Genomic DNA, 14,355 nt, shown 5'->3' on the forward strand with positions numbered 1-14,355 from the left:
CAGGCTCCAATCTGACCTGGCAGAGCTTCTACAGCTGGATGCCCTTCTTAATGCCAACCACTCCAAAAGTGAAGGGTGCTTTTTATACCTTACATACACAGACATGCATACACACAAGCAGAGCATACACGCCTATAAATGTGTGTATGTGTATGTATGTGTGTGTATACACACACACACACAAGCAGAGCTTTCAATATACATGTTTTACTATTTTTCTTATATAACATTAAACTTTATCTACACTGAAGTATTTTGATTTTGTTTCCAATATTTTTGCATTGTATGGTTTAGCCAGTCCCTTAATTCAAACCATACAGATTGTAGATAGTCATTAAGGCATACTCTTTTACTTTTTTCAGTCATTTGACTGTGGCCATGCTGGAGCACAGCCTTTAGTCAAGCAAATTGACCCTAGTACTTATTCTTTGAAAGCCTAGTACTTATTCTATCGGTCTCTTTTGCCGAACCACTAAGTTATGTAAACACACCACCATCAGTTGTCAAGCGATGTTGGGGGGGGACAAACAGACACACAAACATACATACATATATACGACGGGCTTCTTTCAGTTTCCATCTACCAAATCCACTCACAAGGCTTTGGTCGGCCCGAGGCTATAGTAGATGACATTTGCCCAAGGTGCCACACAGTGGGACTGAACCTGTAACCATGTGGTTGGTAAACAAGCAACTTACCACACAGCCACTCCTGCACCTACGCATAGTTAAACATCCATACACAGCTCTCTTGTGGGTGCCACTAAAATGTTTAAGAAGTCAAATAACTGATATATGTTACCCTGATAATCGAGTCATTTCACGCCCAGCTAGTACAATTCGTCCAGTAGCTTCTGCCATTTTGACCAGCATTCTCCCACTTTTATAATAGTCCTGAAAAAAATAAGAATAAAATACTGTATTTTCCAGAATACAAGCTGACATAGTACATTGATTGTTAGTAGCAGTGTCTGAATGTTTAAACGAAATCCTGCAGCAGTTCACATGAAATTTTTAGTCATCCAAAGTTATCTTGGTATTTAAGTTCACCTACATTTTTTGGCTGTAAATTTTGGAGTGAAAAGAATTGACTTGTATGCCAGAAAATAAGGTAAAGTCAACACTTTCCTTGTTTAACAAAAATTGTATCTCAGTGGGGCAAGCTAGAGGTAGTACATAACTTCTGTTATCTAGGTGACCAAGTTAGTAGTGGAGGTAGATGCTCCGAGAGTGTAGCTGTGAGAATAAGATTAAGCTGGGCAAAGTTCAGAGAGCTCCTACCTCTGCTGGCAACAAAGGGCCTCTCTCTCAGAGTGAAAGGCAGATTGTTTGATGCCTGTGTGCGAACAGCTATGCTGCATGGCAGTGAAACACGGGCTATGATAGCCAAGGACATGCATTGGCTTGAAAGAAATTAGATATTTTGACTTTCAATAGGTCATTATGAAATGAGATGAAATAGTGAAAATGAAAATATAAAAACTCACCTCCAGGAGTTCACTTTTGGTACTGTGTAGATGGCGTGGATGAGCAAGGTTCAGGAATGGACGACTTACTACCAAATATCCACAAACAGTTGCAACATCTGTTGGTTATAGACAATATATATTCCGCAATAGTTAATATCATACATTATAATCATTGATATCATTATAATCAGCAGTTTTATGCCTTTTTATTTCGTTTTTGGATTATAAGGAACAAAAAGAAAATGACTCTCCCCAGACAACAGATTATGCCTTTTTGTTTTTTTTTATACCAATATGAAGGAGCTTCTATGCAGTCTCCGGGGCTATAGCAACCAAATTTCCTTCAAATCACAGTCGTAAAAAAAAGAGGCATTCTTTTGTTTGTTTCAATCATTTGGCTGTGGCCATGCTGGAGCACTGCCCTGAGGAGGTTTTAGTTGAACAAATCAACCCCAGGACTTATTTTTTAAGCCTAGTACTTATTCTATCAGTCTCTTCTGTTAAGCTGCTAAGTTATGGGGTGTAAACACACCAACATCGGTTGTCAAACAATGGTGGGAGAGGGACAGTCTCACACACACAAATATATAAATATACACACATACACATGACAGGCTTCTTTCAGTTTCCATCTATCAAATCCACTCAAGGTTTTGATCAGCCCAAGGCTATAGTAGAAGACAGTTGCCCAAGATGCCACACAGTAGGACTGAGCCTGGAACCATGTGACTTGGCAGTTGGAAAGCAAGCTTCTTACTACACAGCCATGCCTGAACATTGAACAATTATTATTTTTTTTATGGATTAATCAGAGAAGGAATGGTAATACCCATAATAATTTTGCAGGGTCTTTAAGATGAGTGAGAAAAAAATGAGATGAAGAAACCAGGACATGTGAGTTATCCTCAGATCAGGGCCCTAGTAGCAAGGGACCAAGGCCTACAACAGAAATGGACTCTACTAATTTCATCCAAATGCCAGGCAATGGTGTTAAGCTAATCCACAAATACATCCAGCCATTTAGTTTGAGACAGATAAAAAGTTAACATGATCACAGCTGAAACACCTTTAATTAAAGATCCAGCTTGGTCAGGATCAACCCAGGGCTAAATCACTACAACTACTAGGAAAGGAAGGATATGAAGCAATCTCAACTTCAGTAGGATCTGAACACAGAGAAAGCATTTATCCCATGAATCCTATTGGGTATTGAACTCAGATCCAAAAGGGAACAAAAACTAAATATTGTAAAACCAACATGTTATAGTATTGATTTTTATCAATAATAGAAATTGAGAAAAATACATTTGCCCTAGGTTAGCTATGACTGAATAGGCCTATCACCAAGATGGCAATGATATTCTTGCCATGACCATCTCATCTTTTTCTCAGGAATAATGTATATAAGATGACATTATCCAAGGTGTTCTTCCTTGTTTTTTTTTTTTAAGATGGTATGCATGAATTGGGGATATCTAGCAGTTATTTCAAGCAAGTCAAGTAAATATACAGAAACATCCTTGAGCTACACTAAAAACTTCATGACAGACCAACAAGGAGTTGTTATATATATACTATGTAGTTGCTTGATCTGCTAGAAAGAGCAGCCAAATCTCCTTCAAATCACACTAGTTATCTTAAAAGAGGGAAGACACACTATATAATGCAGCTGTGGACACACACAGCTTGAAAAAACAAAAATAGTCATGGCAGGAATAGGATTGATAATAATTATGCTGGATCAGGGTGGGCCTGGGACTAAACAACAAGAATGTGATGTAAATAGCATACTTACATTTGGCAATGATACTATCGATGAAACCCATTTGCATACGGAAGAATATGAAGGAATTTGCATGGCTAACCTGACAAAATTAACAAGAAAAGGTCAACAATAAGCCATATGTCAGCAAAGAACAGAAATAATCTAAAAGTCTATCATTATCCTTAATTCTTTAAGGCTGGGTATAAATAGATGCAAAAAAAGGTAAAATATACAAGATGATAATCAAATAGCTTATCACACAAATGTGGTTTATATACACCTGTCCTCTTCACAATTTAGTAGTGTGTCAATAAGCCACACCTGACCTTAAAATGTTAATGAGGAAAACAAAGAAAGTGAACAGGGAAAAAACAACTCGTTGACTTACCATTTTCTTAAAAGTTGCAATAATGATATTGTGCTCTCGTTTATTCCCTTGGTAGAAGGCTACTTCTTCACTGCAACATTAAAACAACAGAGAAATAAATTGTAACACTGAACATTCTGACTCTTTTGTTATATTTAACAATTAACCTTTAGCCTTAGATTTTTAAATAAAAAAAAGGTGATAGATTAGGTCTGTCTAATCCTTCACCTGCTTCAACATTTAACATCTCTACCTAGCCAACCTGTGGATTTAGAGCAGATTCCATCCTGTTGCAGACATTAGACCAGGTCTTTGATATCTTTATGTACTGCTTCCTGCTGCAGCAACCTAAGGATCATGGTCTCTTTCTCCATTTCCTCTTTCAAGTCTTGGAGGCTCTGAAAAAAGATCATTGGTACTGTTCCTCCTCCTCACCTTCAGACAAACCCACAAAAAGAATTTTTTTTTTAAATAAGGATATTCTTCAACTATCACAACTTATATAAAAGGTGAATGGCTTAGTGGGTAAGGTAGATCATAGGGTCAATTCCTGGACCAGGAGGCAGTGCATCTTGTCCTAACAAGGCACTTTTTTTTTTCATGTTGCTTCAGTCAACTCAGCTGAAATCAGTACTACAGAATACTGGTACAGTCCTCTCTCCCCTCAGCTGTCACAATCTCAATAGTCTGCCAGGACAGAGTATTGAGTACTGAGGTTGATTCATTCAACAAAAACCCTCCAAGACAGTGCCCCAGTATGGCCAGAGCCCAAGTAAAAGATGGTCTCTACAACATCCCAGGAAGTTTCCCTAACTGGAAACCATTGCCTTAACGTATTATAAAAAGGAATGCCACATTGGATAATATATTCCAAGATCTACGACATCTCAAAAATAAATGGGTGGCCACAAGTAAAATGTCTTTCATCTTAGATCACCTCGATTAGGGCTGCGCTGAAGCTGACCAACGACAATTTCTATAAATATTACTTTGATGAAATTTCTGGCCAAGTACCTTCTGTCACCTATTTCCTTTCCTAGATGCATCATTTCTCTTTTGAGCTTCTTGTTAGTCATAAGTCATTTTATTCTAATAGCTTCTTTCCTTAAAAACCAATGGCCTCTGGAACTCACTATTCTGGTTTTTGACATTCAGTCCTTTCAGCTTCCTGCCAACTGGCATATTTTGAATCTGAATGGGCCTTTCTTTCCCATCTTTGCAATCCCTTATGCTAAAGTGGCTTCAAACCTTGTTTAGGCCAAAGTCATTAAATAAATGGATGGTCACAAGTGGAACATATTTGATCATGGATTAGCTGAATTAGGGCTGCCCTGAAGCTGACCAACAACAATTTCTATAAAAATTGATGAACTTTCTGGTCTAGTACCTTCTGTCAAAACTTTTGAATGTGTCACCAGCTTCCTGGTAGTCATAAATCCTTTTATTCTTTCCCCCAAAATTGCTACTCTCTGGATCTCACTACCATCATCATGTTTTATTCTGGTCTATGCTAGTCAGTCCTTTTAGCTTCCTATCAACTGATATATTTTGAATTTGAAGGCCCCCTTCTTATCCTTCTTTGTAATCCTATATGCTACAGAGGCCTTAGACTTTGTTTTGATAAAAAGTCATTAAAAAAAATAACTTCGTTTAAGAATAACTCTTTTCAAAGATTTTCTTTTAGTACTGAAGTATTTCTTTTCACCTGTTTGAAAAGCCAAGAATGAAAGACAATCTGTTAGGATATTTATCCCTCACATTTATGGACTTCCCCAATAGACAATGTGCAACAAGACAGCTCCAACCAGTAACTAAACCTGTAGTGTTTACTCAGCACACCAGGAAACTTACTGCTTGCCATGCAATAGTCACCAGTGCTGAATATAAATAATAGTAAATCTAATAATTTTATAATATGCAGCACAGCTTCGTCATTGTGAATTATGAGAACTCTTTAATCAACCTGCATTTCCATGATGCCATCTACGAAATTTGTTAGCCTTGTTGGCTGTGCCTAGAGGCAAGGGTATAACCATGTAGTTAAAATGTTCGCTTTGCAATCATGTGGTTTCAGGTTCAGTCCCACTGTGTGGCACCTTGAGCAAATCAGGAGTCTTCTGCTATAGACCCTGGCTGACAAAAGCCCTGTGAATGGATTTAGTAAACAAAAACTGAAAGAAGCCTGTAAGCCCATTGTGTGTATGTGTGTATGCATGTATGTGTATGTATATGTGTATGTGCATGCACTGCTCATATGTTGGTGAAAGGTATACACATCAGTGAGAAAAACCAGTTTAGCCCCAGGCCAGCCTTGGTTGAGCAAACCTCTGATCAGATGTATTCCAGCAATGACCACTCTATTTATTTTCAGGTGTTGTATATTTCTAACAATACCTGATAAAACTGATAAGATGTAATTTGCAAGAGAAGTTTGTGGACTCTATTTCACAATAAAAAACATTTTTAAATTGATGTTTTTTTCTTTCTATTCTTTTATTTAATGAAATATAATTCCACTGAAAACCCTTGTGCTTTCAAACAAAATCCCACTGTAATGTCTGTTGAAGAATATAAATCTACCAGTTGCTAATTGTTATGAGAGATTTATATCTTAGCAAAATAAGACATTTTATAAAAAGCTAAGTGAATACAATATTGAAATTACTGCTGAAAATTCAGTTCAGTTGGATTTATTAGTGTCAACTGGCTGTGTTGCTTTCATGTGGGTGTATGGATCTATGAACATGTGTATGTGGGGGAGGGGGGTATCCAAAGGCTACCAGCCAGCTGTGATGCACTTTATCACGGGTTCTGTTCATACTACATACCTTACTATAAAGCAGTAATATATATATATTACTACTACTATTTACTATTTATTGTACTTTATTGATTTTTAGAATAAGGTTTCTTATAGTATGTTTTCTATAAGGTGTGAATAACATCTTTCTTTATTGAATTGTTTAATAGAAGTTTTTCTCTAAAATATATATATACGAGTGTGTGTATATACTCTTTACTCTTTTTTACCTGCTTCAGCCACCCGACTGCAGCCATGCTGGAGCACCGCCTTTAGTTGAGTAAATCGACCCCGGGACTTATTCTTTGTAAGTCCAGTACTTACTCCATTCGGTCTCTCCTGCCGAACCACCAAGTGATGGGGACGCAAACACACCAGCATCGGTTGTCAAGCAATGCTAGGGGGACAAACACAGACACACAAACACACACATACATACATATATATATATATATATATACATATATACGACAGGCTTCTTTCAGTTTCCGTCTACCAAATCCACTCACAAGGCATTGATTGGCCCGGGGCTATAGCAGAAGACACTTGCTCAAGATGCCACGCAGTGGGACTGAACCCGGAACCATGTGGTTGGTTAGCAAGCTACTTACCACACAACCACTCCAGCGCCTATACATATATATATATATATATAAATAAATACTTTTTACGTGAATTCATCATCATTATTATTATTATTATTGAGGTACAAAAGGCAGGATTTTTTTTCTTTTTGGCCATACAGAACAAGTTTACACAATAGCTAAATTACCATCCAGTCCATACTTCACTGGAAAGTACCATATTTTAACATGTATAAGGAACCCTCTTTTTGTCAAAAATTAGGTTAAAAAAATACAGGAGTTTTTTATACATGGATAGTATTAAATGCTGCTAAGCATTTTGCCTGGATTGCTAACGATTCTGCCACCTTAACCTACAGGGATGTTAATAGCCTAAAATTATTAAAGATAAAAAACAAGGAATAAACAATAACACTTAACATACAATATTTGCTGTTTTCTTTTTTTTAACATGAAATAACAGGATAAAATACTCTCGGTTTTCAATTACCTGTTAGTGATTAACCTGGTGTTTACGTATCGATATTCTCCTTCCAGACGCTGCTCTTTCATTGTCAGCTTAGCAACTGGACGGCGTACACTGAAGTGCAAGAAAATAGTAAAATAGTTTATATATCGAAGATACAAAGATGCGGAGTTGCAATGAAGAATGGTCTAGTGAAAAACATGGCAGCATTTCTTCTTGTAATATTAGGGATTCACAAGACTGTATGCTATGCCATGGCAGGATATCAAAAAATGCTTTACTTGTTTGTAAATATATCTACTGGAAAACAAACAACTGAGAAGGATATGCATGTCTGTGTATGTATCAGAAGTACATACTCAAGGATGGACTGGATGCTTTTTATGTGGTACCAGTACTGGCAGGGTGACCAAATCACTTGCAAGACAAGGAATCTTTGAGAGGAGAGGGCGCATTAGAGGAAGTGATTCTCTGTCAGATGATGAAAGGTTAGAGTGTGACAGAGAGATAGAAAGAGATGTCTTGCTATAGAGGACTATTGAAACCAAAACTGCACTTTCAAAGACCTGTTGAGGCAAGTGAAGTCATTGTCATGGCCGATGATTGGCACCCGTGCTGGTGGCACATAAAAAGCACTATCCAAGCATGGTCAATGCCAGTGCTGCTTGGCTGGTCCCGTGCCGGTGGCACCTAAAAAGCTCCATTCAAGCGTGGCCGATGCCATTACCACCTGACTGGCCCTCGTGCTGGTGGCACATAAAAAGCACCCACTACACTCTTGGAGTGGTTGGCGTTAGGAAGGGCATCCAGCTGTAGAAACATTGCCAGATCGGATTGGAGCCTGGTGCAACCTTCTGGCTCGCCAGCCCTCAGTCAACTGTCCAACCCATTCCGGCATGGAAAGCAGACATTAAATGATGATGATGATACATGCTTTGAAAATGCAAATATACTTTTATATATTCAATTATTTAAATACATAATAGGTATTCAATACTTATGTAGTGACGTAATATTCCAGTGTGCGCACACGCAACGTCATTCTTCAGTGTGCGTGTGCGGAACGTCCTTCTTCAGTGTGCGTGTGTGGGGTTGGAACCTTCTGGAAAGGCATAAGGAAGTTCCCTCATGCACATGCGCTAGAGACTGAAGAAGAAATTCTATCGCGTTCCTTAATAGCGTCGGGGACTTGAGACACGGCGATAGAAGAGAAAGGACGTATTTTTAAACGTGTGATCAGCCTATTCTCCTGTCCCAGACGCTTAGGATTTAACCTGTTCTACTGCTGCTGAATTGTTGTAAGAAGCTTACAAACGTTAGAATTCAGCCTTGCTGTGTTGAACTAGGTGGATACCAGTATACCATCGTGTTTCATTGTTGAACGAAGAGAATAAAGAATTGTATATATTTTTAAACTTGCGTTTCGTTCCTGACTGGTAGTTTCTAGAAACAAAAGGAAAGGAAATTGTGTTGCACCCAAGTTGCACCCCAAAAGTGTAAAGAAGCAACCAGTTCCCTTTACACTTAATATTCAAGTTAAAACAAGTTTTAACTGGAATAACTAAAGTAAGATTACAGCCCAGTGTAGAAGATAATTTAAATAATTATAACAATAACACACTAGGTGGTCATTATGTAGAGGTGGGGCAACTACAGTTTGTCTGTGACCATAACTACAGTTTGTCTGTGACCATGACACAGTAAAAGGTTTACTATGAAACATATCAACAGAAATCAAAACAAACCCACTAGTTTCAAGCAAGGTAGATTCTTTTTTTCAGAGACTGATGGAATCCTCTGATCAAAGCCCTTCTTTAGAAGATGGTAAAATGAAGAAAGAGGGAAAGAATTTGAAAGTTGTTAAGAGGAACAGCACAGGTCAAGAACACTTGGAAAATAGGGATTATGTTATTGACCTGCTGAGAGATGAAGTACAAAGAAAAGGGCTTTGATTGAGTAACTTGTACTTACCGTGTAAGGACTAAACCAGATATAGCTAAGTACAATAACATAGTTGCTGGACCCTGTAATAGTAACAGATAGAAAGTCATAAAGTAGTAAATCTATTTAAATCAGGCTTTAACTTTTTCATTACCATATTTCTAATCATATACTTAATGTGTACAATTTTTAATTAATTTTGATATAATTGAGATTAGAAGGATTTAGTTAAATAACTGATATTGTTGTTATTAAATTATTGTTTGGAATGTATCTTAACAAAATAATTCTTAAATAAAATTTTGATGGCATATTTTAATTTAAATATAGACATTTTAAAATTAGAACCAACAGTAGTTTCACATAGGCTGGCCTAAAAATTAAATAGAAATAGTGAAACTACAGCTTCTTGAATATTTTGGTTACTAATTACACAAGCTCAAACAAATGTTAGGTGATAACAAGATCTTCTTACCTGAATTCCAATACTATTGGTCAGTTTCAAGCTGTAGATGATTACATCCATAACAGGCTATAAAAGAAAGAAAACATTAAGAATTAACAGATTAGAAGGAACTCCTTTCATCCTGGCAGTACCAATGTTAGAATGAAATACACCCAATCTATACTATTAAGTGACTGAGAACAGAAATGAAACTCCATCATCATCATCATCATCAGCATTTAATGTCCATTTCTCATGCTGGGGTGGGTTGGATGGCTTGATAGGAGCTAGCTAGGCTAGGGGCCACAACAGGTTGCATAGTCTGTTTTGGCTTGGTTTCTATGGCTGGATGCCCTTTGCAGAGTGTACTGGGTGCTTTTTACATGGCAGCATTACCAGTACTTTTTACATGGCACAAGCACTCACACCAATGCATTTTATGTGGCACCTTGGTTTTAGGATCTCATCATAAAAGAAACATAAAAAGAAACTGCTCCCCACAAAATAAAGCATGATAAATATATCAACAAATATCAACGTTTTATTCTACTCTTTTTTACTTATTTCAGTCATGTGATTGTGGCCATGCTGGAGCACCACCTTTAGCCAAGCAAATCGACCCCAGGACTTATGCTTTGTAAGCCTAGCACTTATTCTATCGGTCTCTTTTGCCAAGCTGCTAGGTTACGGGGATGTAAACACACCAGCATCGGTTGTCAAGCGATGTTGGAGGGGACAAACACAGACACACAAACATATACACACACACACACATATATATATATATATATATATATATATATATATATATATATATATACGACAGGCTTCTTTCAGTTTCCGTCTACCAAATCCACTCACAAGGCTTTGGTCAGCCCGAGGTTATAGTAGAAGACACTTGCCCAAAGTGCCACGCAGTGGGACTGAACTCGGAACCATGTGGTTGATAAACAAGCTACTTACCACCACACAGCCGAGTAGGCAATGCCTATCTTGCCATCCCAGAATATGTACCTCTGATACATATACAGATGTCCATATCCTTCTCAATTGTTTAAATCTCAGTAAATATATTAACAAACAGGTAAAGCTTTTTTGTAAGACTATTGACACGAAAATACAGAAAGAAAATGTCTGCCTACCTTGCTTAAGTTTGAGTACAAATCAGCGACAGAGTTACAAAATTTCTCTACATCTTGAGTGAGGAGTTGATCAGGGTTTGAAATACGGTTATCAAGGTTACTCATCTTGTAAAATGTGAACCCTCTGAAGATAAAGAAAATACATGTTTCTGAAATTTTTCTTCCTTTTTTTTGTATTTTTTATCTTTTTGGTTAAATGAAAAAGCATGGTAGTTAAGAAGTTTGCATCACATCACATGTGCAAGTCTCATTTATCATGTCCTCACATAGCCAAAGTCTTGTGTGTGGAAACTGTGCAACCCATCAGGTGTGTGTGGGATAGGGTGGGGGACATATGGCAGCAAAAAATTGCTAAGTCAAGCAAAAATCTGTATCAGCTACCCATCTGTATGCAAAGTGAATTTTGTCTTTCCTTTTCCTAAGTTTGTAAGTTAACTACCATAATATTATCATCATCATTTAACGTCTGTTTTCCGTGCTAGCATGGGTTGGATGGTTCGACCGGGGTTTGGGAAGCCAGGAGGCTGCACCAGGCTCCAGTTTGATCTGGCAATGTTTCTACAGCTGGATGCCCTTCCTAACGCCAACCACTGTGAGTGTAGTGGGTGCTTTTTACATGCCACTAGCACAGGTGCCAGGGGAGGCTGGCAATGGCTATGATCGGTTGGTGCTTTTTATGTGCCACCGGCACGGAAGCCAGTCAAGGCGGCGCTGGTACAGGCTACATTCGGATGGTGCTTTTTACGTGCCATCAGCACAGGTATCACAACTACAATTTCCATTTGATTTTTATTTGATGTTGATGTACTTGACTCAATAGGTCTCCTCAAGCACAATATATATATAAAATTTAGATTCAGATGAATATGGTACTTAAGTTGAGGCACCAGAATTTAGAATGGTATTATCCATACAATTTCAAAATAAGGTGATTAAAATCAAATTAAGCAACAAGAGTTACAACTATGATGCTGTTGGTAAAACATGTTCTTTGTCTATCTCCTTATCCTCTTGGAGATTTTGGGTAAAATTATACTAATGTGTCCTTCTAATTTAATTAAATTCTATGTCTTTGTGCAGCTGAAGATTGCTCTACATCTTAAATTGATGTAATGAAATGATTGCATTGTTCAATTAAATGGAATCACACGAAGTGATCATAAGCATTACCTCTGGATATCCTTGTTGCTTATTTTGATATATATATAATTATAATTTAATGTCATTTTTCCATGCTGGCCATAGAATGAACAGTTTGACATGAACCAAGAATGTCAGCTCAGCAGAGGAGAAGTGAAGGAAGGAAATAGGGAAGCAGAGAAGACTGATGGAAGAATGGGTGTTAGAAGATATACTGTGGAGGCAGGCTTCACAGAACCTCAATTCTGCTGAGACGGATGGGTCTTCTCAAAGACAGCATATTGCTATTCATCTTAGTCCCTTGTTGTCCCCTCTGACATGTACACACACACACGCATTATACAATGTGGCCTGTGGTAGCTCTAAAAAGACAGGATGATTATGATCTTGCCCTTAGATCACAAGTTTGCTCAGAAAATGATAGACAGCTAAACAACGAGACCAGTTTAAATAAGTTTAACTTACTTTAAATATTTCTCATATAGATGGTTTGTCAATCGAACTCTGAAGTGGAGCTTTAGTTTGCTGAGTCCATACTGAGAAGAAAAAGAAGAAAGGTGAATAACATACAAATTATATCAGTGGCAAGGAAAAGAAATGCAGAGAAATATAACACCATTTATAACATATAAATATATGTTGAATCAAGGTTATTATTTCAAAGCAAGTTTAACAACAATGGAACATTAACTAGTGGGGGACTCAATACTGGGTGTAGAATCAAATTTATTGTAAGATTTAAGAGGAGTAAAATATTTAAGTTTTGTTAAATGGATTATTCAGTCAGTTGATTAAGGTTAATTGAATAATCCATTGGGCAAAACAAAGACCCAATTAACATAAAATCTATAATAAAGTATATCATTATTATCATAATATCCACTTTTCCATGCTTGCATGGGTTGGACAAAGCTTATTAAGGCAGACAACATTCCTATTGCCAACTATTGCCCTTTAACCCTTTAGTGTTTAGATTACTTTGTCAAATGTAATATTTATTCACATTGTTTTGAATTTATTATGCCTTGTCTCATAGCTTCAAGATTTTGATGATGTGATTATCTTTAGAATGACATTGTAGGGTAGGTGTGAGAGGCTGAATCTCATAAGTTTGAACATAAAACAAGGATAATATTCTGGCCAGATATGGCCGGTTTAAACACTAAAGGGTTAACCAAGCAAGATAATATTTATCCTTGGCCAGACATGTTTTTCTGTATAATATTGGAAGTGACTAAGGTGGCAAGCTGGCAGAATTGTTAACATGCCAGGTAAAATGCTTAGCAGAATTTCATCTGTCTTTGCATTCTGAGTTCACATTCTGCCATGGTCAACTTTGCCTTTCATCTTTTTGGGGTTAATAAAATAAGTACCAATTGAACACTGGAGTCAATATAATTAATTCATCCCTGCCTCTAAATTGCTGGCTTTGTGCCAAAATCTGAAACCAATATTAGAAATGACTGACATTCATTTACAGCAATCATATGATGTCAAGACAAGGAGATACAAACATACACACACTCACACATGTGTGAAAAACTTCTCTCCGTCAACTAAATCTACTCAAAGATCTGATCGGCCACACTTGCCCAAGGTGCCATGCAGTGGGACTAAACCCAAAACCGGGTGGCTGGGAAGCAAACTTCTTAATAACACATCCCTAACCATCTTTCACTCTCTTTTCACACTTTGCCAAACTTACCCACCCACCTTTCCCAGTCCTCTGCTCCTGTCCTCTCTTATATTCACCTCTTATAACTTGGGTGTATAGCCTCAAAACCACTGCCTCTTCACTCTTTTCAGCCAGGACAGCATGTATTTTCTCTTAGCAAGACACTTGACCATGTCCCTCTATCTTGACAGTGATGCTCATTGGTAATTATCATGTCATATCAAGACAAGGAGACAGTTAACACACAAACAACATATGACAGGCTTCTTTCTATCTACTAAATCAACTCACGAGACTTTGGAGTAGAAGACACATGCCCAAGGTGCCACATCGTGGGACTGAACCCACAAACATATGGACAGGAAGCAAACTTCTTAACTACACAGCCATGCCAGCACCTACATGCCCGTATGGTTTTGAAATATACCATAACATATAAAAATCCTAAATATAAAACATCATGATTTCCTTTGCAAAATCAAGATTACTGTCGCTTGTCTGAGAAATGACCCTGCCAAGGTGGGATAGCTGCTGCTGCAAGTGTCACTGGCCATCATCCAT

The 14,355-nt window shown here is 37.6% G+C and overlaps 1 protein-coding gene across 1 annotated transcript in view; it reads right to left on the reverse strand.

The window, feature by feature from the left end:
• The window catches only part of LOC115213849 (ATP-binding cassette sub-family D member 3), a 55,026-nt gene that overhangs the window by 17,586 nt on the left and 23,085 nt on the right, over positions 1-14,355 (reverse strand). Inside the window, exons 8-16 of the mRNA XM_029782787.2 lie at positions 12,585-12,655; positions 10,980-11,103; positions 9,868-9,924; positions 9,423-9,475; positions 7,476-7,565; positions 3,623-3,692; positions 3,265-3,334; positions 1,488-1,585; positions 803-894 (exon numbers count right to left, since the gene is read on the reverse strand). Of these exons, the coding sequence (XP_029638647.1) occupies positions 803-894; positions 1,488-1,585; positions 3,265-3,334; positions 3,623-3,692; positions 7,476-7,565; positions 9,423-9,475; positions 9,868-9,924; positions 10,980-11,103; positions 12,585-12,655 (725 nt within the window). The remainder of the gene's footprint in view (positions 1-802; positions 895-1,487; positions 1,586-3,264; positions 3,335-3,622; positions 3,693-7,475; positions 7,566-9,422; positions 9,476-9,867; positions 9,925-10,979; positions 11,104-12,584; positions 12,656-14,355) is intronic.

The sequence above is a fragment of the Octopus sinensis genome, linkage group LG7 (genome assembly GCF_006345805.1).
Source record: "Octopus sinensis linkage group LG7, ASM634580v1, whole genome shotgun sequence".
NCBI classification, from domain to species: domain Eukaryota; kingdom Metazoa; phylum Mollusca; class Cephalopoda; order Octopoda; family Octopodidae; genus Octopus; species Octopus sinensis.